The sequence below is a fragment of the Podarcis raffonei genome, chromosome 3, assembly GCF_027172205.1.
Source record: "Podarcis raffonei isolate rPodRaf1 chromosome 3, rPodRaf1.pri, whole genome shotgun sequence".
NCBI lineage: Eukaryota > Metazoa > Chordata > Lepidosauria > Squamata > Lacertidae > Podarcis > Podarcis raffonei.
In genome coordinates, this window is record NC_070604.1 from 93,857,986 (window position 1) to 93,885,897 (window position 27,912).

General features: G+C 43.0%; 3 protein-coding genes and 1 long non-coding RNA gene across 5 annotated transcripts in view; 1 reads left to right on the plus strand and 3 right to left on the minus strand.

Annotated features, from left to right (window-relative positions):
* The window catches only part of LOC128411079 (calpain-2 catalytic subunit), a 268,506-nt gene that overhangs the window by 108,937 nt on the left and 131,657 nt on the right, over positions 1-27,912 (minus strand). The gene's annotated exons all lie outside the window — the stretch shown is intronic.
* On the minus strand, positions 881-7,285 carry LOC128411081 (sphingolipid delta(4)-desaturase DES1-like). Its single transcript, XM_053383072.1, has 3 exons — positions 7,121-7,285; positions 2,831-3,573; positions 881-1,425 (listed from the first exon to the last, which is right to left on the minus strand). Exons 1-3 carry the CDS (start codon positions 7,200-7,202, stop codon positions 1,279-1,281), a joined length of 972 nt encoding a protein of 323 aa, XP_053239047.1. The 5' UTR covers positions 7,203-7,285; the 3' UTR covers positions 881-1,278.
* On the minus strand, positions 8,065-20,162 carry LOC128411084 (sphingolipid delta(4)-desaturase DES1-like). 2 transcript variants are annotated; one of them, XM_053383075.1, is made up of 3 exons: positions 19,953-20,162; positions 15,698-16,440; positions 8,065-8,220 (listed from the first exon to the last, which is right to left on the minus strand). In XM_053383075.1, the coding sequence occupies exons 1-3, from the start codon at positions 20,032-20,034 to the stop codon at positions 8,080-8,082; spliced, it is 966 nt and encodes a 321-aa protein (XP_053239050.1). In that variant the 5' UTR covers positions 20,035-20,162; the 3' UTR covers positions 8,065-8,079. The 2 variants fall into 2 exon arrangements, with proteins under 2 accessions (XP_053239050.1, XP_053239049.1); XM_053383074.1 differs by lacking the exon at positions 8,065-8,220 and adding an exon at positions 14,040-14,356 and having other exon boundaries at positions 19,953-20,161.
* Positions 20,300-22,663, plus strand: LOC128411088 (uncharacterized). Its single transcript, XR_008329684.1, has 3 exons — positions 20,300-20,475; positions 21,577-21,644; positions 22,110-22,663. It is a non-coding gene; the product is annotated as an uncharacterized LOC128411088 (long non-coding RNA).

The following is a 27,912-nucleotide window of genomic DNA, read 5'->3' on the forward strand; positions in this document are numbered from 1 at the left end:
CAAAGGATGAAATTTAAAATATGAATGGGTCTTCTCTTGCCATTTTAAATTGCCTTATTTTAAAATAATCTCACGAGCATCTCAATACTCTGCTAACCAAAAGCGAGCATGGACAGTAGCCTAAAATACTGGTTTCTCTTTTAATTTTTGACAGCACATCTTGCTAATCTAGTTTCTGTTTGAAGGTGTGATCTTAAAGTGGAAGGATGCGGGCTTAAGGCCTCCTTTCCCACATTCATTGAGAAACCTTATTGACACTAGGCCTTTATTAGCAATTATTCAAGAGCAGATTTACAAAACAATACCAAAAAGACTGCCGCATTAAAGTCTTGGGGCCAAAATGAATTGTGATGCCTACTTTATTATTTCAACCTTGATCTCAAGAACATTGCACACATTTGTTAAATAAACTTCATTAATAACATCTTTATTCAAGTGTCCAAGAATGGTTTTTGAACAACAACTTTATTGTATTCCTTTGTAGGAGGTATTTTACATTCACACAGTCGATGTTCTATACCTTTTATAAACTTGCTACCTGCTGTCAACATCTGACACTCCAGCTCTTGCCCCAGCTAAGAGAGCACAAGATGGTTACCGGGACACACGTAGGCTCTACTGTTCTGTTTCTAAACTTCAGGAGATCTAGTCTGTTTCCAAAAAAGCATCAATTTGATGGCAGAGCGTAGCTCTTATGTACAGATGCATAAAAAAAGGAATGCAGATGTTTTCTGGGAAATGGGCCTGCTGCAGGAGATCATATCCATGGTAATCATATCCACATGTTTTGAAATTACACAAACACTAGCCTTTTTCACCGGGTATATACTATACAGCAACAGTTGTAAATCCATCAATTAGGTTAGCACTTGGATTGGCCAATCTAGGAGGAGTTGTAGCCAGCCATTTTGGTCAGCTACTACACTAATTAAAACAATTCTAGGGTATTAAAAGAAGTTAATTTGGAAGGTTTGCCAGCAAAAGCTAGTGTCCTGGGCAGCAAGTGTAAAAAACTGAACAAGTACATATGCTGTATGTAACATAAAATGCTTACAAGAACAAACCAATGTTCAAGTCAACAGCTACTAAAACACATCATGAAACATAGTTATATGGCAAAAGAACATGAGAACGTTTAGTTCTAGAGATCCTGTTCTAGATTGTACTCATATACTCATAGTTCAAACCGGTCAAGATACAAAGCAAATTCATCTCGATCAAACAAAACGTTCCACCAGCTACTAGGCTGACTTTGGTGTTTACGGCAGTGGGGGGTTTTCACTCCAGTATCACTTCACCTTTTAAATGCCTTTTCACTCGCGAATAGGGGCTGATAGTGTCATCCATCACAAAGTCATAAAGCACTTTTGCCCAGGAGTTATACTGTGGCAGATGATCATAGTATTCAGAGGCCATTTTCTTCAGCTATAATAAAAGAAAGGAAGAAAGTTTGTCAACAGAATATTAAATAGCCAGTGTTGTGGTGAGTAATCTCATCTCAGAATTAGGAACTAATTGTATGTATGTCTACGCACAGAACTACACCATCTGCTCCCTTATATCCTGGCCTGATCACTGAAATCTTCGCTGCTTCCCCATGGCTCAGATGCACAGCCCCTATTCTTAGCCATGCATTTAGTGTAGTGGGCCCAAGCCTGGGAATTACACCCCAACTGAGATTATTGTTCCATTTTCTGTGGATTGTTTTTAATTGCACTGTTTAGAAATGCAAATACTTAAGCGGTATATAAATGTTTTAAAGTAAAATAAACACAATATTTTGAATTGTAAAATGATTATTCCTCTTGAACTTTAAAAGGTCTAAATTAGGGATTGGGATCCTGTGGCCTTCTGGATGTTACTGCAACTCCCATCATCCCTAATCATTAGCCATGCTTGCTGAGGCAGATATGAATTGTACTCCAACATCTAGGGGACATATCACCCAGCATTCACTCAGTATGCAACTTCCTAATCAGACAACAGGTACACAAAGGGTGCTGCCTCTGAGGAGGAACAGGGCACTGACAGCCACTGACCCTGTTTTCTAGAAACAATGGCTTAGGTCCCAAGGTAAGTTCATGGGATGCAGATTTTCTACCCACTCCTCCACACACCCTAAAAGCCTCTTCAGGTCTGAACTATGAATATATGAGTACAATCTAGAACGGGATCTCTGGAACATTGTCATACTCCGTTGGCATAGCTAGTTAATGTTTTATAATGTGTTTTAGAAGCTGTTGACTTGCACATTGGTCAGGAATGCCTCTTGAACAATGTGGAATGGAAAACATTCTCTACAGAGATGAAGCAATGCTAATTGGTATATGCAGGAGCTACAATTGCTACCTTTTTAATGTCTGATGTTTTAGTATGTTTTTATACAGGGTGAGTCCTTTAAAAGAGGCCCCCTGGATACAGAGTGCACATGTTCCACGGGGCCTCTTTTAAAAGACTCACCCTGTATATACTGTAAGCCGCCCAGAGTGGCTGGGGAAACCCAGCCAGATGGGTAGGGTATAAATAATAGTAGATCCCTAAAGCTCCACAAAGATGAAGCTCTATTGAATTGAAGGCAACTTTCTTGCAGAAGTCTACAAAAAACAATGGCAACCCAGGACTGAATTGTGGCAATTAGCAAGGAAAACAAGTAGTTTACCCCACATAGGAGCAAATTAAAAATTTGGAGACATACAGTGTAGTCTTAATGTATATCCCCACCTTCATCAGCAAATCACGGCACGGAAGTGGAATAATATCAATCCATTCAATTATAAGGGAGTTGCTTCACTCCAGCAAAGTAGCTAGTTGGACACTATAATGTACTCACCAGTGGAAGATTTTTTCCAGGAACATTAGGGAAGTCATGGTGTTCATTATGGTAGCCAACATTGAACGTAAGCTTATTAAGCGGACCGTAGTAGGAATATGTTTCATGTCCCTTTAAAAACATGTAATGTTCGGCTATGAAGTGTCCTGAAATAGGGTGCAAGCCTAACCCAAGCAGAGATCCTGTTATCAGGTAGACAAGTGCTTTTACTCCAAAGACATAGTATACCATAACATCGAAGAGAAACTGAATTGACAAATTCATTATTTCAAGTCGAGAGATTGGTTTGGGATTAATAAAAAGAGGCCGAATAACAAAGAGGAAGTGCTGAAAAATAACCCAAAGGAACTTTCGAAAACGAGTACAGAAAAACCATCCTTCAATGGGAAGAGGAATGTCCACATCAACTCCTTCACCGCCAAGATAACGATGGTGATCCATGTGATATCTCTTGAAGGATACAGAGTATGGAATGCCAAATACAAGATTGGCAAACATTCCAAACCATCGATTCCACAGAGGTTTACCATTGCCAAAGGCACTGTTGTGGGCAATCTCATGAATAGCCAGAGTCATAGAATGATCAAGACAACTGCCAAACACATATGACCAAAATATAACCCATTTCCACTCCAAATCTTTAACTAGGTAAAGAGCAACCAGCTGTGCAAGGACCATCAGTGTAACTATCCAGATCAAGTTGTAGTCTGGTTTCATCAAAGTTTTTATTTCTGGGTGTTTACCTGTTGGGAGAAAAAGAGAGATAAAGTTTCAAATAACTGCTGTCAATAGACCATGCTCTTTGAAGATCATGCCACAATCATTTGGATTCCACTTTCTATACAAGCCTATATACATGTTAAAAGTTTGAATACATATAGGATGCTTTAGTACAACTCTGCAGTCTAATGTAAAATCCACATGAATGAAGTACAGGCACAACAACAGCATCAATGCCATAATGGTTCAGGCTAAGTTAGGGGATGGAATCAGCCTTAGTTGCCCTGACAGAGGTCCGTATTTGGGAGACAGACAAGGGGACTGCAACCCTGTTGATCTTGCAGTGACTTTTGATATGATCAACCATGTTCTCTTGGATCATCTTCATGAGCTGGGGCACAATTCCACATTAGTTCCACTCATTACAGAGCAGGATTCAGAGAATGGCATTAGGAGATTATAGGCGTGTCCACCACAAACCGTTGTGTCACAGGACAACTTTTGTCCCCAGTACTTTTTAAGATCTACATTAAGCTATTGGGAGTGGTCATTAAGAGTATGCTGATGACATGCAGTTCTATTTCTCAGTTACAACCAAATCAGAAGAGGTTTTGATATTTCTGGACGGTGGTGGGCTGAGTGGCAAACCAACTGAAATTGAATTTGTGGGTAAGTTCCTTCCAGGTATGGGATCTTGAGAAATTACCAGTTCTGGAGAGAGTTGCACACCCTCTGAAAGAAGAGGTAGATAGTTTGGGATGTTCTTAGATTCATCTGTCGGTGGAGACTCAGATAGCCTCCATGACAAGAAGCAGTTACACTAATTATGCCCTTTCCTGGAAAAGGACAGCTTGATCACCACTCATAACTGGATTACTGTAACATGCTCTGTGTGAGGCTCTTTTTGAGACAGGTCCAGAAGGCAGTAAATACACAGTCAGTTAAGTTACATGTTGACATCTACTTCACTAAGGAGCTATATGTAAGAACAGGTATTTTTAAAATATAGTTTTGAGACTGTAACCAAGATGCGACTTATTGGAGGAACTGAACATGGAAGAAAGGGTTAATTTCCTTCATGGGCATAAATCACCTCATAAGCCAAGAGGTGCATGGTCAGACAAGCCAGTTGCTATGGCTATGGCAATGGCATAGCACTGTCTATATAAATGATTAAGGCATGCCAGCTAATTAGTCAGTCAGTGAGTCTGTGAGTCAGAGTCTGTGTTATGTCTTGAATGGCTGGAGCAGCAGAAATACTTCTTACTTGTATCTGCAAAGCCTGCAAACTGTATGTCTAGATCAACATCCAGAACTGTATTACTGAGGCCTTATCATTTGTAGCAGTGAACTATTTTGGGCCTTATGCTGCCAGTGGTGACTGGAACAGTTTGTGGGCAATTTCCACTAACATGACTTTGTGATAAGATTATTTACCATTGAGATTTTAATAATTCAGATCAAGAGTAGTAGCACTGAAATCCATGCTATCTATTCCCATGATTTCACTAAGCTTCATTTCCAGCAACTTGCCTTTGACTAAGAACATGAACAAATATGGCATCAGATATGCAGACTTCTCACAGACCTAACTTTTACATGAAAGTCAGCATGGTCGACTAAGCAGACACAGAAAACCGTGCCAATCCCAAGGTGATCTGCTTTAATATAGTTTGAGGTCATTCAATTCTTAACTTTTCTCTGGGCAGATTCAATTAAACAGTTGCAGTAGTATGAGCCAGTAACAAGTTCTACTAATGCTATAAGGCTCTCCTCCCTCTCCTACCCATTTGCCTCCCCCAAATTGGCTCTGGGGGTCAGAAGAACCACAGGAGGAAGTAAGGGGAGATAGCACATTTTTCTTGCCTGATGGAACTAACAGAGCAATCTCCTTAGTGCTACTCTGAATTCCGCCCATGGGGGGGATCCAAATTTCATGAAGAATAGACCCATTGAAATTAATGGACCTTAGTCATGTTCGTTAATAGGTACACTCTTAGTAAAAAGTAGTTGACCACCACCCTATGTCTAGCAAGAAGTATACTGTGATGCAGGCACCCTAGAGATTCTCTATCCGGTGCTAGAAAAATAAAATCAAGATGCTGGATAGAATAAACTGAGTTTGTATACTCAGTTGCTTACTAGGTTTGTACATCAGGTTTCTGAATTTATCTTGAGACGGATAAAATGGAAAGAGACATGTGTAATTGGGAATGGCATTTGTCAGCATAAAACTTGATCATTGTCTCCTAAGGATGCTTCTCAGCAGCCACAAGGACTAGAAGTGTGCTGTTAAGTAAAAGCTCAGGGCCACTCCACGCTTCTAGCACCTCACCTGCTCACTATGAGCATCAAACATCTTAGCATGTGAAAAAAAGATGCCTCTAGGATCAACTTGAAAGCTGAGCTTTCAAATACAGCTACAGGGTTTCCCCACACTTCCACTCCACCAAGAAACTGGTGGTGGCTGGGCAACTTCAACCACTCAGCCAATTTCTGTCGCTTATAAGATAAAATGACACCTTGCATTGCAGGGGCTTGGGCTAAATTATCCTTGGCAACCCCTTCTAACTCTCCAATCCTATGAGTCTATGATACTACACCTGTGGCAGCTTGTTGGCACACCATTTTGAAGTGTGCCCAACACACCAGCCTACACCCATCCCTCTCTTAAGAGATCCTACTGGAAAGCTAGTTGCTGACCAACTCCTAGGGGCTGAGAGGAGGTCCCTTTGCCCCAATAAAATATTTGAGAGTCTGTCCCCCCAACAAACCCTAACTATTTGGAGTCTTTTGCCCCATCTTTTTGTGCCTGCCAAATAGCCGTGTCATGCTTATGATATTTTATTCTCTTGTTAATTATGCTGTTTTAAATGTGCATTTTATATTTGACTTCACTTAGCAATGTTTTTTTGAAATGTTTTTTGTTAACTTAGTTTGTGTTAAATATGTATTCTGTAGTTGACCTCCTTTGTAATGTTTTATTTTGAAATTTTTTAGATAATATTTTAGTTTTCTGTTAATTATGTTGCTGTGGCTGTATACTCTATATTTGACTTTCCACAGCTTGTTTTATTGATATTTTAATATTCTGTAAACCGCTTTGAGATTTTTCTTAAAAATATAAAACGATATAGATATGAAAAGAAGAAGAAGAAGAAGAAGTTGTTGATGGACACTGCCATTCAAATAGTGTGCCCTATGCATAGCTGTCAACTTTTCCCTTTTCTTGCGAGGAATCCTATTCGGAATAAGGGAATTCCCCTTAAAAAAAGGGAAACGTTGACAGCTATGGCCCTATGTGGGCGGGCCTCTCCCCCCCCCAAAAATATTTTATTCAAGTTGGCACTCTTACTAAGAGCCCCGTTGTATGACACAGTAAAAGCAAACGTCGCCCCTTCCACCCTCAGCAGGGGAGGGGATGTTACTTCAGCCATTTTGTCCAGGGTACACTGGCAGAGCTTATGGTCGGAGAGAGAAGGGGACTCGAGAGCGCCTTCGACAACCGAGGCATCGTGTGGGGCGAGACCCCCAAAGGGGAGCGGGGAGGGCCTGAAGGCGCGCGCTTACTCAGGATCTCCTTGCGCCGGTCCGCGTGCGGCTGGTCCGTATAAACCCACTCGAAATCCTCTCGAGCCACAGCGTTGCCCATGGCTCTTTCCTCGCCGGCGGCGCCGTTTCCACACACTCGCGCCCGCCGCTGCTCGCCAGGTAGGGGAGAATGGTTTCCCGCCCACCGACCCCACGTCCCAAAAAACATTGGCTACAGGGAACGGTGACGTCACAGAAGCCTATTAGCGGCCCTGACTGGAGGCAATGGGAGTTTTAAGATGTGCCCTCGTCGCCTTGCCTATCATTTTTCTGCCTCCCCGGCAAAAAATGTTGGGGTGGCTTCATTTCGAAAGAGTTGACATTTTTTGAGCTGCATAATATTAGGTGTCTTTTCTTACAGTTTTTATTAATTTTTACAGTTTTATATTCAAAACAAAACATCATTATCCCACAAAGCATATATGAATCCAAATCCCCCACCTCCTCCCTTCCGTGACTTACCTCACACTATTAGGTGTCTTTTCAATTATTAGGTGTTAAATTACGTTAGCAGTATTCACAATTTAAAAAAAAATTATTAAGAATTTCAACATAACATTTTATCAAAAATACATCATCCTCATTTCCCCATTTTTCCCCTCCCCCTCCCCCCAAAAAGAACCCCCCTCCCACCCCCCCAGACTTCCTTCAGCTCCCCTCTCTGGTTTCTTAGCACATGTTATTCTCTGCATATTATAAAGTTGTAAAAATCCTTAATTAATCTATCAATATGTTACCAATAATTTTTTTGTATGTTTATTCAAAACCTGCCAAGGAGTCCAGTTCATTTTGTTGTTTCTTTGAGTACTTTGTAAAAGGTTCCCCTTCTTTAAAATCACAGTTGTCCTTATCACGTAGTTTGTGTGTCAATTTCACCAATTCCGCGTAGTCCATCAGTTTCTTTTGCCACAATTCTTTGGTCGGGATTTCCTCATTCTTCATCCTGGTGCTATTAAGACTCTTGCCGTTGTCGCATACATAAATATATTTTTGAATTTCCTTGGCAGGTCTTTTCCTACAATCCCTAACAAAAATGCTTCAGGTTTTTTTACAAATGTTAATTGGAACATTTTCTTCAGCTCGTTGTATATCATTTCCCCCCCAAAAAAATTAATCTTACTACAGTCCCACCACATAGGGTAAAAAGTCCCTTCTATTTCCTTGCATTTCCAGCATATATTTGAAGCAGTTTTATATATCCTTCCTATCTGCACTAGAGTTATATACCATCTATACGTCATTTTCATGTAATTTTCTTTCAGCAAAGAACAATCTGTAAATTTTAAATCGGTTTTCCACAACCTTTCCCAGTCTTCCAACATAATATTATGACCTATATCTTGTGCCCAGCAGTATTCACAATTATGCCATACCATGAATTGTCATTAACATGATACTGTACAAATTGTAATTAGTAATATTATTTATTACGGCGATGTAGGGTTGAAGAAGCATGGAGAGAGGGTGCTGGTTCAGTCAGAAAAGTGGGAGCACATAACGAGAGGCCTGGCTGAGTTTCAGAGGACAGTGACCCTTGCTTTTACTTCTTCCCTGCCTCAGTTTTCATAACTTCCAAAAGTCTTCTCCACACTTAAGAACTGCTCCTCACATTTCCTTTTGCATAGCTGCCTCATTTTTGCTACTTCAGCACTACTCAAGTTGCATGCACAAAAAAGTAAACATTTCCTACAAGAGACACAAAACTTTGATTCCTGAATATGCTAAAGGTATCCAATATTAGAAGTGCTGGGAAAGGCAGCGGTATTTTTTATTTTATTTTTATTTTATTCACAGGTTTTTATGAGTATGGGCTTGGGACCTTCTCTTGTCATGTGGCTTTGAAGATGAGCTCTGAAGGGACTGACTTATCTTGCAACTGCAGCATTGAGTTACCAGAAACCTTGAATCAGCGCAATTCATCTAGCCCAATTCTGTACATGCTTACTTGCACATAAGTTCCACTGAAAGCAATGGGGATTCCAAGTAAGCGTGCACAAAATCAGAGCCCCTGGTCAGTGAACTTTGTGAGGATTTTTGAAGAATATATTCCTATATTGCAACAAAGCAGATTGATATAGAGTACAGTGGTACCTCTGGTTAAGAACTTAATTCGTTCTGGAGGTCTGTTCTTAACCTGAAACTGTTAAGTTGTTCCTGAAGCACCACTTTAGCTAATGGGGCCTCCTGATGCTGCTGCGCCGCCGCTGCACGATTTCTGTTCTCATCCTGAAGCAAAGTTCTTAACCCAAGGTACTATTGCTGTGTTAGTGCAGTCTGTAACCTGAAGCGTATGTAGCCTGAAGCGTATGTAACCCGAGGTACCACTGTACAGGAATGCACTTGCTATCCTTTTTCCTGTGCCAGAGGTGCTGGGGCAGCATGAGGATGGGTACTTAAGGGAAGGACACAGAAAGGGCTGCTTTGAGGGTATGAGCAGAGGTGGATTCAGTAGGCAGAGAGCCTGGGGGCAGGGTTAGCCATAGTATTTCCTCTACTGTCCTAATACCTCTCTCACCATTCAACTTGACTATCCCTAGTCTTCTCTTGACCTCCCCTGCTTGCCGCCACACCACATTCCTCTATTTGCTTTTTCCAAGTTCTGCCAATTCTTCATGGCCTTTCTAAATTCTATTGAAATATAAGTCCATTGGCTGTTCCATACATCTTTCATTTTCACTAACTGCAGATGTAAGCATAAAGCTTTGGATTGAGAGTAAAAAAGCCCATGACTAGGCTTCCATATGCATTAAGCATTTACTTTTCTACCTCAACGTAACTTGTATTACTCATACCTTGCTGGTAAATCTTGGCTCTGTTGGCAACTGTGTAAAATGCATTCAGCAAAAAAGAGGCGGTAATAGATCACAAGTGTGACCTGCATCAAAATTCTGCAGTGTATACTCATAGCTAGCTCATCAACCATGTCTTCTGCCAGGATACTAAAAACAAGTATTAGGGAAACTTCTGGCTCATGGGCATAATCACACCTGCCTCCCCATTTAACAGCTCTCCATTTGCAGGGGGAAAAACAGTATGGAAGCAGCTGGAGGGACTGCCTCATGATTTCAATTTTTTCTATACCCCTTGGCACAGGGACATTCCCTGGGGAACTGAAGGAAGCAGTGGTGTGCCCGCTCTTAAAGAAAACTTCACCAGATCCTTTAGACCTATCCAATTACTGCCCAGTTTCAAATCTTCCGTATCTAGGTAAGGTGATTGAGAGAGCAGTTGCTGAACAGCTTGGTAGGTTTCTGGAGGAAACATCGGCTTTAGATCCATTTCAGTCTGGGTTCCGTCCTGGTTTCGGGACCAAGACAGCCCTGGTTGCCCTAACAGATGATCTCCGTAGACAACTGGATCGAGGCGGGTCAAGACTGCTGATCCTTTTAGATTTGTCAGCAGCCTTTGACATGGTCGATCATGATCTTCTGGACCACCACGTCGCCGATGTGGGGATACAGGGCATAGCCCGTAAATGGCTGTGCTCTTTTATCTCTGGTCAGGGACAGAGGGTGGCACTAGGGAGGGAGATGTCGTCGCGCCACTCCTTGGTGTGTGGAGTGCCGCAGAGCGCAATCCTCTCCCCAATGCTTTTTAACAACTTTATGCGCCCCCTTGCCCAGATTATCCGGAGCTTTGGGCTGGCCTGTCACCAATATGCTGATGACACTCAGCTCTATCTGCTGATGGATGGCCACACCGACTCACCCCCCGGACACACTGACCAAATGCTTGGAAGCTGTGGCTGGATGGTTTCGTGGGAGCCGATTGAAAGTAAATCCTTCGAAGACAGAGGTCCTATGGCTGGGTCAGGATGGCATGGGGATGAGGGACCAACTCCCTTCTCTTGTGGGGGCCCAATTAGTGCCATTGCCTTCCATTAAGAGTTTGGGTGTAATCCTTGACGCCTCCCTTTCCATGGAGGCGCAGGTTACAGCAACAGCTAAGGCAACATTTTTCCACCTTCGCCGCATCAAGCAGTTCGTCCCTTACCTTTCCCGCTCCGATTTGGCCACAGTGATCCATGCGACGGTCACCTCCAGGCTTGACTACTGTAATTCACTCTACGCAGGGCTGCCCTTGAAGCTGTCCCAGAAACTCCAGCGGGTGCAGAATGCTGCAGCGAGGCTCCTCACGGGGTTTCTGCCGTGGGAGCATATTCACCCAGTGCTTTTCAAACTGCAGTGACTCCGGGTAGAGTACAGGGTCAGATTTAAGGTGCTGGTTTTGACCTTTAAAGCCCTTCATGGCCTAGGACCCTTGTACGTACGGGACTGCCTCTCCCGGTATGCCCCACGGAGAGCCTCAAGGTCCATAAATAGCAACACCCTAGTGGTCCCGAGCCCTAAGGAAGTTAGATTAGCTTTAACCAGAGCCAGGGCCTTTTCAACACTGGCTCCAGCCTGATGGAATGCTCTGCCTCATGAGACCAAGGCCCTGCAGGATCTGATTTCTTTCTGCAGGGCCTGTAAGACAGTTGTTCTGCCTGGCCTTTGGCTTGGAGCCAGCCTGATTCCCTTCCCCTCTTTCTTTTTCCTTTTTCCTTTCTCCTCCTGTGATGTTTCAATATTTTAATGTTGTTTTTAAGTTGTATTCATTCAACTTGTTTTTATTATTGCTTGTTAGCCGCCCTGAGCCCGGCCTTGGCTGGGGAGAGCGGGGTATAAATAAAAATTATTATTATTATTATACTAACTCATAGAGCATGGGATTAATCTGAACAAGATTAACCTGTATTCTTAATGCAGGGTGGCAAATATGATGTAACAGGCATTGCTGAAACTTGGTGGGATGAGACTCATGGGGAGGACCCAAGCAAATTGTTTCAAGTCCAACAACTTTATATAGTAAACCGCCCTGTGGATGGGTAATATTATTGTTGTTGTTATTATTAACTAATTAAATTTATATAACAACTGCAACTGACTGGTCAGGTTGACTTTTGATACCTGGAAAGGTCCTAGAACAGATAATTAAGCAGTTGGTCTGTGGGCACTTAGAAAAGTATGTTGTGGTTACTAAGAGCCAGCATGCGTTTCTCTAAAACAAGTCACATGTGCAGATTGTATGGAGGCATAGTTGAAATTCAGTTTCTGCTTGAAATACATCACGAGCTCTTTAATCCAGACGACTTTCAACTGCTGCTGCAGATGAGGAATGGCCAGTTGCAACTGCAGCTTGTAGTACAATCTGGAAGGTACAGCATTATGTTTCTCTGGTAGGCTACAAGAGTAGGCGCTTGATGAAGTTGATAGTTGGGAAAACAAGAGTCCCATTAGATCAGTGGGTTGACACCTGTTAACTGCTTTAGATTTCCATTGTACATTATGACTGAAACAACTGCTCCACAACTGACTCCTGGGAAGCAGTGTAGTTCTCACATTAACAGCAGAAGAGGTAGTAACCTAGTTTAGACTGCACCTCTGTAGACTCCAGATGAGGATTCATATTATTCCAACAAAAGCGAGAGTAACATTCTGGCCTGGATCTCTCTCTGCCATTCTAGTTTTCTATGTGTAGGAATCTGGGGACTGGGGGAGCAGCGAGGAGCTTGTTTGCAGTCTGAAGCGCAAATGAGCCACAGGTTTACTGGCTTGCTTCCTTTTTCTGGGAAATGTGCCAAACTAAAGAGAAATAGTGACAACTAAAGGGAAAATAGCTGTTTCCTCTGTGGGGATAATTTTGAAGAAGCTTGCATGTTTGGTTTAAAAAATTGCACATTCCTTACCTTGCAGGTTTTACAAGTATGACTAAAACAAAGGGAGGCTAGGTAATCTTGGATGAAAGAGCTGAAGCAAGACTCAAGCCAAGCCCCCGCAAAATCTGTACCTTAATCCACCAGGAATGAATGACCTTGACAATGAAAAGATCCTCACTGCAGTGCACCAAGTGTATTGCTGCATGCAAGGATCTGTAGGTGTAAGGCATTAATTAAGTTGCATAAATGTGCTGCCTATATCATTTACATAGCTTTAAAAACATTGCACAATCATGAGAAAATCCTCTGCTTCCCAGAGATTAGAAAGCAGATAGAATTTGCTTTCCTCAAGAACATTCCACACATTTGTTAAACTTCACTAATATCATCTTTATTCAAGTGCCCAAGAGTTTGTTGTTGTTTTTTTTTAAATCAGCTTTCATATACTCCTTTGTAGGAGGTACTTGCATTCTCACAGTCAATGTTCTATACCTTTTATAAACTTGCTACCGGCTGTCAACAACCGACACTCCAGCTCTTGCCCCAGCTAAGATAGCACAAGATGGTTACCACGACACACGTAGGCTCTACTATACTGTTTCTAAACTTCAGGAGATCTAGTCTGTTTGCAAAGAAGCATCAGTTTGAAGGCAGGGCATAGATCTTTTGTACAGATGCAGAAAAGAGGGAATGCAGAGCTATACTCAGGGAAAGAGCCTGCTGCAGGAAATGATAATTTAGCTTAATGAAATGCAGGGCATAGGCAGTCAAAAGTTGGTATTCATATCCCTGTCTATTTTGAAGTTACATGAACACTAGCATGATTTAATGGATATATACTTTATAGCAGCAATTGTAAATCCATCAGTTAGGTTAGCACTTGGATTGGCCAAGACATACCTCAATTTAGAAGGAATTGCAGCCAGCCATTTTTTCCAGCATCTACACTAACTAAAACAATTCTGCAATTTAATTTGGAAATTAATGTTTTGTCAGCAAAACATCGAAGAGCCAAAGTTGTGGCAGCAAGTACAAAATAACCAAGATACACCACTGGTACATTAATGGCCTGAAGAACAATCCAGTGTTCGAGTGAGTAGCAACTGAAACACATTATGTAACATTAATACTAGCATTGTGCATACAGCAAGTTATATTTTAAACTTTAATTATATAAAATAAAGCAAATAGCTTGGAATGTTCTATTTCCAGCAATATTTAATTCAGAGATCTTGTTCTAGATTGTAATCCATATATATTCATAGTCCAGACTAGGTTAAGATACAAAGCAAATACATCCTGATCAAACGAAACCTTTGTACCAGCTTCCATGAGTCTATGTCCTTGGAGGCGGCAGAGAATTTTTTTTTTCACTCCAATTTCACTTCACCTTTTAAATGCCTTTTCATGCGTGAATAAGGGCTGATAGTGTCATCCATCACAAAATCATAAAGCACTTTTGCCCAGGAGTTATACTGTGGCAGATGATCATAGTATTCAGGGGCCATTTTCTTCAACTGCAATTAAAAAAACCCAATGTTATTTAGAAAAAAGTTTTGTCAGCTGGACATTAAATAGCCAGTTTTAGAAGCAGTAACCCCACCTCATTTTAACATACTAAGCACATGAGTCTACCCACAGAACTACACTGCCTGATCCCTTATATCCTTGCTTGACCTCTGCAATCTTTGGAGAAGTCCCTGTTGGAGGTCCCTTATAGCTCAGATGTACAACTAGTAACTACTGGAAGCCATGAATTCAGCATGACGGGCGCAAAGCTGTGGAACTCCATGCCAACTGAGATTAGACAGGTAGTCTTTCCTGCTGAACTGCCAGCCCACAACTAAGACTTCCTTGTTCCTTCACACGTTTACTGTAGTATTAGGTTTTATGATACCTTGTATTCTTTCATTGTCCCATTTTCTATGGCTTGTTTTTATGTACACCACTTAGGAACATAAATGATATATTAACATAAATTAGATAAAAACAATATTGTGAATTTAAAATAAACATTCCTCTTCAACTTTAAAAGATCTAAAGCAGGGATTGGGAACCTTCCAGATGTTACTTCAACTTCCAGTGGCCTTCCAGATGTTACTACAGTTCCCATCATCCCTAGTCACTGGTCATGCCTGCAGAGGCAGAATGGAAATTGCAACCTCACAAATGCAGGGGGCCAGCAGTTTTCCACTCTTGAGCCAATCACTTGACAGTACTTTTTATCCCTAAAGCACAACGAAGACAAGCAACTCTTTACTGAAAATGACTAATATACCCAAAATAGGAGGGGTTTTTAAAAAAACTTTTTAAAAACCTGCACAGACAGAATGCAGCTTTAGTGCGCTGGTCATACATGCAATATCCAACATTCATTCACTGCATAACTTCCTAGTCAGGTAGCAGGTACAAGAAGTATATTTCCTTTGAAGAGGAGCAGGTTAAACAAACACTAAGGCCGTTTTGTAGAACAGGTTATGTTTCAAGGTCAGCTTTGGGGCTGTGCAAAGGAGTCAACATTAATAGTCTATCCAGCTGTATCTGAGCTTTAAGCATTAGGAGCAACGACCACATCTCTGCAGCTAAACAACCTCCGTAAATGTCTTAGAAGCTGAATATATCTCACTGGTATGAAGTAGTATGATATTCTAGTTGACACAAGGTATTGTGTTTAGCCTATTGCTATGATTCTAAATACTGGTGTGAAAATATGCTTTGGATCAAGATAAACCACTTTAATCAACATTTACAGCCATAATATATTTGCCAACCTACATCAGCAAATCACCACACTGTGGTGGAATACCAGCAATCCATTCATTTAAAATACTTGTAAATGGACACTATAATGTACTCACCAGTGGAAGGTTTTTCCCAGGAACATTAGGGAAGTCGTGGTGTTCATTATGGTAGCCAACGTTGAATGTAAGTTTATTAAGCGGACCATAGTAGGAATATGTTTCATATCCCTTTAAAAACATGTAATGTTCAGCTATGAAGTGTCCTGAAATAGGGTGCAAGCCTAGCCCAAGCAGAGCTGCTGTTATCAGGTAGACAAGTGATTTTGCTCCAAAGACATAGTATACCATAACATCAAAGAGAAATTGAATTGACAAATTCATTATTTCAAGTCGAGAGATTGGTTTGGGATTAATAAAAAGAGGCCGAATAGCATAGAATAGGGGCTGAAGAATAATCCAAAAGAATTTTCGAATACGGGTACAGAAAAACCATCCTTCAATGGGAAGAGGAATGTCCACATCAACTCCTTCACCGCCAAGATAACGATGGTGATCCATGTGATATCTCTTGAAGGATACAGAGTATGGGATGCCAAGTGCGAGATTGGCAAACATTCCAAGCCATCGATTCCACAGAGGTTTACCATTGCCAAAGGCACTGTTGTGGGCAATCTCATGAATAGCCAGAGTCATAGAATGATCAAGACAACTGCCAAACACATATGACCAAAATATAACCCATTTCCACTCCAAATCTTTAACTAGGTAAAGGGCAACTAGCTGTGCAAGGACCATCAGCGTAGCTATCCAGATCAAGTTGTAGTCTGGTTTCATCAAAGTTTTTATTTCTGGATGTTTACCTGTTGGGAGGAAAAGAGAAAGTTTCAATAACTGCTGTCAATAGACAAATACTCTTTGAAGATCACACCACAGTCGAGTCTTATAATTGGATTCTATACATGTTAAAGTTTGAATACATACAGGATGCTTTAGTACAACTCTGCAGTCTACTGTAAAAACCACATGAATGAAGTACAGGCACAACAACAGCATCACTGCCATAATGGTTCAGGCTAAGTTAGGGGATGGAATCAGCCTTAGTTGCCCTGACAGAGGAGATGGACAGGGGGACTGCAGCCCTGTTGATCTCTCAGTGGCTTTTGATACAATCGACCATGTTTTACTCTTGGATCTTCTTCATGAGCTGGGGCACAATTTCACATTGGCTCCACTCATTACAGAGCAGGATTCAGAGAATGGCATTAGGGGATTATATGTGTGTCCACCACAAGCAGTTGTGTCACAGGACAGTATTTTGTCCCCAATACTATTTAGTATCTACATGAAGTTATTGGGAGTGGTCTTTATGAGTATGTTGAAGACATCAGTTGCTGTGGCAGGAGTCAGGTCAACAACTCCCACTAGCATAAGAAGGCTTTTCTCTCCTCCCTCCAAACTGTTTGGGGAGGGGGATTCAGGAGAGCCCACAGAACAGCACACAGAGGGAGGAGTAGGGAGACTGTTTCATCATGCAAGCAAAAAAGAGGCTTACACTAACAAGAGCAATCTCCCCAGCACCAACTTAAATTCCACACTCTAGGTGGCACTCAAACTAAGTTTCCTGAATAGTAGACCCATTGAAGTTGATGGACCTAGCTTAGTTGTGTTCATTAATTTTGATAGGTCCACTGTGGGTAAAATGTAGTTGAAGCCACCCTCTGTGTCTAACAGAGGGTCTTCAGTGATACACGCAACCCAGAGGCTCTCTATTCTGCACAAGAAAAAAATATTGATTCTGTAGAAGACGAATACACATAGCAGAACTGGATGGTCCAAAGTGGCTTTTATGGCAGCCCTCAGCAACATTTTACTCTCTCCCCACCCCCCACTTTCCCAAAACAAGGTAAGCAAGGTGCATGTCTTTGGGAAGGAGACATAAGGGCTCTTGCAGGGTCCTTGAGCCCTCCTGTCCCACCTCCTTCCCAAAGCCTAGTTAGCACTTTTTAACCTTTTGGAAAGAGGTAGGTGGGCTCTTATAGGGACATTTGTCATAGGGACGCGGGTGGCGCTGTGGGTTAAACCACAGAGCCTAGGACTTGCTGATCAGAAGGCCGGCGGTTTGAATCCCTGTGACAGGGTGAGCGCCTGTTGCTCGGTTTCTGCTCCTGCCCACCTAGCAGTTCGAAAGCACGTCAAAGTGCAAGTAGATAAATAGGTACCGCTCCAGTGGGAAGGTAAACGGCATTTCCGTGCGCTGCTCTGGTTCGCCAGAAGCGACTTAGTCATGCTGGCCACATGACCCGGAAGCTGTACGCCGGCTCCCTCGGCCAATAAAGCGAGATGAGCGCCGCAACCCCAGAGTCAGCCATGACTGGACCTAATGGTCAGGGGTCCCTCTACCCTTTACCTAGGTGGGCTCTAGGACCCTGCCAGAGCCTTGTGCCTCCTTCCCAAAGCCCAGTGCCTCCCTTAGCCAGCTTTGGGAAGGCAGTGTGAGGATACCCCTGCACACCAAGGCAGTGAACGGCCCACTGGTTCCATGTCAAAGTACTCCTTCTTGGTATGAAAAATTGGATTGCCCTGCTACTAAAGTAAGTTGAAGTCTATATTTGCATATACAGTTGCATAATAGGTTTGCACACCAGGAGTCTGATTTTTTTTCGAGACAAAAGGAAATAGAAAGAGACATGTGTACCTGTGAATGGCATTTTTAGTGTATAATTTGATCGTTGTCTCCTACTGATGCTTCTCAGGAACCAAAAGGGCTAGAAGCATGCTGTTTAATAATGCTCAGGGCCACCCCACTCTCCTACCTTCTCATTTGCAAACCAAGAGTATCAAACACCTTGGCATGTGAAAGAAACCTCTATGATCAACCTAAAACCTGAGCTTCCAAATACAGCAACAGGGTCTACCTCACTTTCCCTCCACCAAGAAACTGAGATGGTTGAGCAACTTCACTCACTTGGCTAAATCCAGCTACAGAATGCCAGTGGCAAAAGTAAAGTGACCCCTTTTGCAACCTGTTGGCAGACCATTTTAAATTGTGCCTGCAAACTAGACTACAGCCATCCATTCCTTCATAGAGAGACAGCCTACTGAAAAGCTAGTAGCTGATCAAGGAATTAAACCCACATTCTATTATACAGTAAAAGCAGATGTTGTCCTTTCCACGCCCTTCAGCGTGGGGGTATATTTTAGTCATTTTGTCCAGGGTACACTTTGAGCACATCACTGAGGGCAGCACTAACAGCAGGATATGAAGAACAACTTCTCCCTTTCTTTTATCTTCTCTCACAACCCACAGAATGTTTGGACATTCCAAGTTACTACCACATTTGTCATGGCAATATCTAGGTCTAGTAGGCCTACCCAGTCCTACACATCAAAAGTCCGCCTTAGAATGTTCCTGGAAACAGGAAACAGATGAGAGCTCCAAAAGTAAGAATCAAAGATGGGGAGCCGGGGAGTGTCCTCCGCCGGTAGGAAATTTGAAAACCACCATCATCAGCATTTATTCCGATTTATATACAGTGGTACCTCGGGTTAAGTACTTAATTCATTCCGGAGGTCCGTTCTTAACCTGAAGCACCACTTTAGCTAATGGGGCCTCCTGCTGCTGCTGCCGCGCCGCTGCTACATGATTTCTGTTCCCATCCTGGAGCAAAGTTCTTAACCCGAGGTACTATTTCTGGGTTAGCGGAGTCTGTAACCTGAAGCGTATGTAACCCGAAGTACCACTGTACCTCTTTTTATCTAAAGATCCCATCAGACTTCATGTTGGCAAAAGCACTGCACCCTGCGAAAACCATTTCAAAGCCTGTTTGGCTGCCACCAAGCACCAGCTGGGCATGGCGAAGTCCTCAGTTAACCAAGGTCGCTTTGAACCACCTCCCCGAATATTATGCGCAGGCAGATTTCGAAACTGAAAAGAGAAAAAGCGGCGTGCGGGGGGACAAGGGAAAGGAAAGCAGCAACGTGCTTGTAGCGGGTGGCCGGCCCCAGGCCTTCGGATGTGACGCAGTGCGTCTCTCCAGATGTTGGCAGCTCGCTCCCCTCCAACCCTGGGAACTCCTCTCCCCATCATCCAAGACCCAAAGGAGGGAGCGCCGTCGGCCGGGTGGGGAACTCCGCCGAGAAAGCGAAAGTCGGGGCTTCCTCCGCCGAAGACAAGAGGCATCGGTGCGGGGCGCCAAGGGCGGAGGCCGGGAGCAAGACCGGGAGGCGTCTGCCTGCCACGCCCGGCCTCCTCGGGAGCCAAGGAACGGGCAGAAGGAGGACTCGAGCGCCTTCGCCCAAAAATGGCATCGCAGCGAAACGGGGGAGAGAGAGGAAGACGAGACCAAAAGGGGCGGCGAAAGTGCGCACTTACTTAGGATCTCCTTGCGCCGGTCCGCGTGCGGCTGGTCCGTATAAACCCACTCGAAATCCTCCCGAGCCACGGTGTTCCCCATGGCTCTCCCGCGGACCCAGCCCCGTCGCCTCTCCTCGGCCTGCTAGTCCGACCCCTCCAGACGCCTCTGCCAGCAATCCGCTGCTCGGCCGGGGCTGCTGCTGCTGCTTCTCATCTAGAAGAGGAGGAGGAGGAGCTCCCGCCCCTCCCGCCGGTACCAGGTCCCCCCCTTAGCACAAGCTCATTGGCTGCCGTGAGCGGCGACGTCACGGAAGCAGATTAGCAGCCGCGTCTGGAGGAGGAGGCGGGGTGCGGGGTGCGGGGGAGTTAGAATTGAGGTTTTCGAATACTGTATGGGCTTCGCCCTCCTTCTTTGTGCGCGTTTCTCTCTCCCCGCTCAAACGCCGTGGCGGCTTCCTTCAAGGGAAGCACCTTTATGTTAATCACGCTAGCCTTGAATATAATAATGACGCGACACCGTGAATTGCCGCTGACATTTATTGTAATTTATACTTGCGGCAAGAAATTAATACTTTATTAACTTGGTGAAGTAAAGTAGGGCTGAGGGAGCAAGTGACGCGGGGGAGGAAGGCTGTCGTTTCAGTCAGGAAAGTCGGTTAGTTCCCTGAAGGTTGGGAGCGAGAGGCAAGAGGAGGCCCGGCTGAGTTTCGGAAGACAGCCAGCCGCGTCTGCTTTGTCCTCTTTCCTGCCTCCGTTACCAAACTTCTTTCATCACCAGAAAACAAATCCGCAATTTTGAGAACTGCTCCTCAACATTTCTCTCGGCCGCTGCAATGGCGCCCCTAAGGGTTTCGCGCTGCTAAGCCACAGGTTCAGCTTGGGACCTTCTCTTGCCCTATAAGGCTTCGAAAGTCAGCCCCGAAGGGAAACTCCCCCGGGGAAGGACTTCTTGTCTCGCAGCTGCAGTATCAGAAGCCGCTGCTGGGTGCACTTAATCTCTATCTCAGTTCTGCGCGTGCCTACCTTACGTGTGCACCATTTTTCAGTATTTAGGGGTCCAAATCGCCAAGAAACTTAACGAACTTGTTGTTTTTTTATCTTGTATTTTTATCTAGTGAAATACCCCTGGGATCTGCAGAAGAAGAGCAGTATACAAATTTAATTACACACACACACGTTAAATAATCAAAAAGTTTGATTTTTTATTATGTAACCCGATGTGAAAGGCAGAACCTGGGTATCATGGATAGGCTGATTGATTGTCAAACAGAATAATGATTGTCAAACAGAATAATGACTATGGAAGATTTGAGAAACCAGTTAGAACCTATAACAGGGGTCAGCAACCTTTTTCAGCAGGGGGCCAGTCCACTGTCCCTCAGACCATGTGGTGGGCCGGACTATATTTTGAAAAAAAAATTGAACAAATTCCTATGCCCCACAAATAATCCAGAGATGCATTTTAAATAAAAGGACAGATTCTGCTCATGTAAAAACACACTGATTCCTGGACCATCCGCGGGCCGGATTTAGAAGGTGATTGGGCCGCATCCGGCCCATGGGCCTTAGGTTGCCTACCCCTGACCTATAACGTGCACTTGGATACTGCAGGCTCAACTTTAATATTTTCTTTTATCCCCAGCGCTCTTAGAGGCTGCTGCACATCAACTTACAGCATTTGAAAAGGAGATCGTGAGTTACTCAGGAGTGGTAAGAAGGCTGGTTTCTAATATTTATAGGTGGCTCTTTGAATCTGATAAGGAGTAAAATGATTTGCTACATATACTGTGGGGGAAAGAGCTAGTTAGACAAATAGAATAAATGACTGGAATGCTTTGTGGTTAAAGCCACCATATAAAACAACATCTGCTGCTGCTAGGGAGCTGTAGGTGAAAATACTGCATAATTTGTACTCGACACCAAGGAAGGTGAAGGTAAAGGGACCCCTGACAGTTAAGTCCAGTCGTGAATGACTTGGCTTGCGCCGCTCATCTCGCTTAACAGGCAGAGGGGGCCAGTGTTTGTCCACTTCCACAGACAGTTTTTCCGGGTCATTTGGCCAGCATGACTAAGCCGCTTCTGGTGAAGCCAGAGCAGCGCACAGAAACACCGTTTACCTTCCTGCTGGAGCGGTACCTATTTATCTACTTGCTCTAGATGCTTTTGAACTGCTAGGTTGGCAGGAGCTGGTACGAACAACAGGAGCTTACCCTGCCACAGGACCTTGAACCACTGACCTACCAAGTGGCAAGTCCAAGCGGCACAGTGGTTTAAACCACAGCACCACCCGTGTCCCATTAGATAAACCCTAATGCTTATCCTATATGTTGGAGAGGTTGTGGTATGGTTGGTACATACTTCCATATGTGATGGATTGTCCCCAGGTACAAGTGTTTTGGGAGTTGGTATACCAAGAGATTTGTGCGATTACTGGTCAATGGATACATCCATCTCCAGCATTCATGATGTTCAATATGTTTGTGGATAGAAATTTAGATCATAATCATAAAGAATTGTTGAGTCATTTACTCTCGACTGCAGAAGCAGTTGTAGCTCAGAACTGGAAGACACATTGCAATGTAAATATTGACCAGTGGTGCAGCCTGTTATGTTATGTTAACTTACCTTTCACATCTGTTTTGTTTTGCTTTATCTTTAATTTGTATTTTCAAAAGCTTTGTCCCACTTGTAAATGTCTAAAAGAAAAATAAAGGCATATCTCACATGAACACTCCCATCCTACACATATTTTCTTGGAAGTTCTATTGAGTCTGTTGAAATTTTAAATTCTTTTCTGTACTCCAGTTTTATCTATCCCTGACAGACAGAAGTAAGCCCACTGAAAATTGCTTAGAGAAATAGATGATAATTAAGAAAAAGCAGTGTAATTCTTTCAAGTAATACAGGGTTCCAGCAATGGAAGGGGACAGAGGAATGGAAGGAGCTACTTATCTGGGGATGCATTTGCCCTCCTTCACACGCACACAATTTTTCTATAGGAACTTTTCAAGGTACAGGAACCTTGAACGTGCTTGCATCTGGTTACATAAGCAGGGCTGGCCAAAACAACTAAGGCCCCCAATAAGCTCTACCACACAATCTGAAAGTTTCACTTCAGCGGTCTTGGTGTCATTACAATGGGCCCTACATAGCCTCATGGATTGCATGCTGCTTCTTTAGTGCACCTAAAAACATTGCTACTCCAAGCCACTGTTTGGTTTGTTTGTACAGTCAAACCAGTCCCTCTAGGCACAGAGCAATTAACTTGGACTACCTGTTCAAAATGTTAAACGTGGCATGTACCTGTGTTTTGATGGAATTCTGAGACAGCATTCATTGTGCTGTAATGTTCTAGAATGAGGGAGAAACAGTACTGTTTATAAAAGGCTGGTTGTGTGCCTCTCTCGAAGTCGCTTCACACACAGAGAGATGGCATCCGTAAAGAAAACCAAAAGCGCATTGAACGTGCTATGTCACATGTAACAAGCACATGTGTCCACTTATTTACCAGTGCACACAACTGAACACAAGGTGTGTTCTTCACACCTGATGAAGTATATGGAGATTTCCTAGAAGAATGTGGTATCTGCATAGAACAGACTTGCACATCCAGGATGAAACACAGGCCCTGTATATTAGGGTCTCAAAAACCTATTTCAGCTGCATGCCTCGGATAGCAAAACTTGAGGAATTGGCTTGGGCACATCACAAGCTGAGCAGGTCTGGAATCATTGCAAGTGATGTGCTGTTCATTTCCCCTGAAATAAATATGCCGCACAATCCATCTCTGCTAACGTACACATAGGAATCGCACCAAACATATAAGGGCTTAACCATTTATAGAAGTCTCCCCTTCTCTCCCCCTTCCTCTTGTCTCCCCCAACTTTATACTGTATACAGTAGTAAAATCTCACATTGAATATAACTTATCTGCAGAAAGAACTTTCTGATCTGAAAAAGGAGACAATGTATGTACTTTTTCACCCAAGAAAACCTTTAAAAAACACAATTGGGAGGGGACGGGGTAAAAAAGTCCTGCTTCAAGTTTGGCTCAAATAAACCTATCTTTTTCTAGTTTGTACCAGAATCCTATTAAAAAAATTAAGAGCCCTTACTTAAAATAAGGGGCACTTAATAAGTAACTGCTGCATGATATATTGCCCCCACCTCTTATTTCACTTCATCCAGTCAAAGTATTGCCTGGAAGAAATCTTACCAGTCCTAAGTAAACAAACTGAGCAAATAACAGTGACAGCTATGCAGGTAGAAAGCAAAGAGGCATGATGACTATCCGCTGCAGAAGCTTTGAGAGGTTGCTGAACAAAGCCTTCAGGGACATGATAGCCCTATCTCACTCACAGGTTGATTGCTCCTTGGTTATCACAAAAAATGTGGGCCTCAGGGAAGGGCTGGAGGAAATCATCCATTAAAAGAGACCTATTCCATGGGGGACACACGGATATCCTCTTGTACAGCGGTACCTCGGGTTAAGAACTTAATTCGTTCTGGAGGTCTGTTCTTAACCTGAAACTGTTAAGTTGTTCTTAACCTGAAACTTCAGGTTAAGAAGCACCACTTTAGCTAATGGGGCCTCCTGCTACCGCCGCACGATTTCTGTTCTCATCCTGAAGCAAAGTTCTTAACCCAAGGTAATATTTCTGGGTTAGCGGAGTCTGTAACCTGAAGCGTATGTAACCTGAAGCGTATGTAACCCGAGGTACCACTGTATTGAGGATAATGCTGTAGAGAGTGGAGGAGGGGCTCCTAGTACTGTGTGAGTCAGTTGATCATTGGAGACATAGATATGTGAAATGTTCAGACCACATGGTGACTTGCCTGCCTAGTGCAAAGACAGCAGATACCACATGCCAGCCTCATTTGCTAATCACATGAAGCCAAACCATGTTTGCACAAATGAGCAAACATGGACTTCTAGAAGGAAGATCACAGCTACTTTGCTCCTCTTTCTGTCCTCCTGCTTCTACACTGCTGTAAGCAAAGCCCTGGTTTGGCTTCATGTTATGTCCAAACCCAGGATCATGGTTTATCTTCCCCAGGTAAAGCATGTGCAACAAGTCATGAACAAACCTTGGCTACAGCTCATGGCTTGTCTGGAACAAAATAAACCATGAGCCCTGGGTTCAGATGCAACACTAAGCAAACTATGGCTAAGCTCACAGCAGCCATGTAAGACTAACACTTGTAAACAATAAAAAATAATAACAGAATATGTAACCTAGAACATGCAAGTTACATTGCAAATGATGAGGGATAGCCATGTATTTCAGATACACAGTCCATTGGAAGGCAAACACAGCTTAGGCAAATACATAAAAATGTGCAACCTTGAAAAAAATATTACCCAGAAACAAAAGATTTGCAAAAAACCCTTCCAACCCTATTTTTGTTGGGGTTTATTCTTAAAATTCCTTTTCCTGTATTCTTTCTCTGCATTTGTTATTCTCTTAATAAGTGAAAATAAGATTACTGTTAACATATTTGTTAATTCAGAGAAGCTACAGTTTCAGAACTATACTTTCTTTGAAGAAAATTAATTCTAACAGAGCAGATAGGAAAATTCATAAATTATTTTTTCCAATGAATCTAGGAGGTAGACAACTAACATATGTCTTTCTTCTCTGCTGCAGACTATCTATATTCTGCACCTTCTCTATTTAACAATCTGCAAAAGAAAAAGTCAGCGCTACAAAACCATTCTTTCCGATTTCCTGTTATTTGAGTTTTCAGGAAATCACTCGTTAAAATAGGCACTGTACTAATGTATTTGTTATTCTAGCAGAACTGATTACTCTGGATATTATATAGCAGTATTTTTAGGGACCAAGTATCACTGTGATGAATAGAATACACTTTATTCCAAATATTTAGGAATATTTTGCAGTGAATGCATGCTTCACCCTGTTAAATGTACACCTATGGAATAGTATCTTTAATAATTGTGTTGATTATTTGCTATGTGACAGCTCTGGAGAATTCCTTTGTGAAAATATTTAACAGCTTATATACCACTGTCCAGAACTCTAGTTCTCTTAGAGGTCAGTTTTCCCCAGCAGTGTATGTTTCAGTGGTGCACTGTTCCATCCACCTGGTCATTGAATTAGGGATAAGGAAGGGTTGGAAATGAAGTTTAGTACTGGAATTTATCTTAGTGATTAATGCATAGGTGAATAGATATGTGCCATTTTAAATATAGTTTGGTTTTGCAATGGTTTTAAAAGTGTGTATGTAGGTACATTCAATTTTGAAATGATTTTCTTCTTTCCATACTGCATTAATTACGTTCCACAAGTGGCATGTCCCAGACACTGCTCTTAGGATCAATTGTAGGAACATAGGAAGGTGCCTTATACAGAGTCAGACCACTCATTCAACTAACTCAGTATTATCTTCAGCCTTTCAGACATGAGTTTCTCTCAGCCCTACCTAGAGATGGTGTGAATTGAACTCGAGGGCTTCTGCATACAGAGCATATGCTCTACCACTGAGTTGAGAAACTTCCCATATTGTTTTTTTAAAAAAGTTTAAAAGCCCAGTGATGTTTAGGATCAATATGAGGTTCAGTGGGTTTTCTGCTAGAGGCTGACCCTGGATACTCATCTGTAAGGCCCTCAGCTACTAAAATGAGCCCAAACTTCCCTCAAAATACTTGCTGCCCACACCTATTGACATATAGAGAGCAGTTGGTCTCTCTCTGTAGCCCTACTCAAATGTATCTACGCAGGTCAGAAGGGGGGAGATATATTTACCCTGGAATCCACCCAAACTGCAACATGGACTGTTAAAAACACAAACAGGTATTTTCTAAGAAATGTTACATCCAGATTAAGTAGGGTAAAGGTAAAGGACCCCTGGATGCTTAATTCCAGTCAAAGGCAACTATGGATTGCGATGCTCATCTCACTTTCAGGCCGAAGGAGTCGGCGTTTGTCCACAGACAGCTTTTCGGGTCCTGTGGCCAGCATGACTAAACCACTTCTGGCGCAATGGAACACCATGACGGAAACCAGAACACACAGAAAGGCCATTTACCTTCCTGCCGCAGTGGTACCTGTTTATCTACTTGCACTGGCGTGCTTTCAAACTGCTAGGTTGGCAGGAGCTGGGACAGAGCAATGGGAGCTCACCCTGTCGTGGGGATTCAAACTACCGACCTTCTTAGTTGGGATACTGCCAGGGAGATAGAATCCATCTGAAGCCCCCAAGCTCGGTGCCGGACGATCCATCGACCTCCCGTAGTCAGGCAATATCAGCAATTCAGCGACACTAAGCCTCAGGCTTAGTGCACACTCTGACAGCAGAATTCACACAACAGAAGTTGCACAGCATGAGAGCAGAACATGCATATTTACAGTTTATTAGGCGTTGGTCAGAACAAAGGAGACATGACCGTCTGCTCCGACTGCTCAGGCAAAACAGCCAAAAACGAAAGGAACTTACAACATAAACATCCTGTGAGACAGGAACTTACGCAGGCTGTTATACAAACATCCTGCTCCCTTTTAAGGTGGAACGGAAATATCCTAACATCCTCCCCCTTTCCGTGTAACCTGTAGTACCTGTGGTTCAACCCAATTGCAACCTTTGTGCGTAAACCTTCAGTTGTTCTCTGTTAACAACCTTAGACAACAGATCAGCAGGAATTTCATTTCCTGGCATGTAGGACACCTGAATGAGTCCTTTCTGAATACACTCTCTTGCACGATGTAGCTTAATCTGCAAGTACTTGGTCCTTTGCTTGCAACTCTCCGAGTTCAGCAAAGCCAAACAAGATCTATTGTCTTGATACACTTGTATAGGACATTTCACAGAAACCCCAATGTCCTTAAACAGTTGCATCAACCATTCACAATCCATGAGTGAAAATGACAGAGCATCGAGTTCTGCTTCACAGGAACTTAGGCTAACTGTTGTCTGCTTTTTGCACAACCAGTCAAACAGGCAGTGGTTGTACATGTAG

Excerpts from the sequence above, each read along its gene's own strand:
- LOC128411081 (XM_053383072.1), bottom strand. The coding sequence starts at position 7,202 with ATGGGCAACGCTGTGGCTCGAGAGGATTTCGAGTGGGTTTATACGGAC. Across the intron at positions 3,574-7,120 it reads CCGGCGCAAGGAGATCCTGA|GTAAACACCCAGAAATAAAA; the intron begins GTAAGCGCGCGC and ends TTCTCCCAACAG. Across the intron at positions 1,426-2,830 it reads CTGGAAAAAATCTTCCACTG|CTGAAGAAAATGGCCTCTGA; the intron begins GTGAGTACATTA and ends CTTTTATTATAG.
- LOC128411084 (XM_053383074.1), bottom strand. The coding sequence starts at position 20,034 with ATGGGGAACACCGTGGCTCGGGAGGATTTCGAGTGGGTTTATACGGAC. Across the intron at positions 16,441-19,952 it reads CCGGCGCAAGGAGATCCTAA|GTAAACATCCAGAAATAAAA; the intron begins GTAAGTGCGCAC and ends TCCTCCCAACAG. Across the intron at positions 14,357-15,697 it reads CTGGGAAAAACCTTCCACTG|TTGAAGAAAATGGCCCCTGA; the intron begins GTGAGTACATTA and ends TTTTAATTGCAG.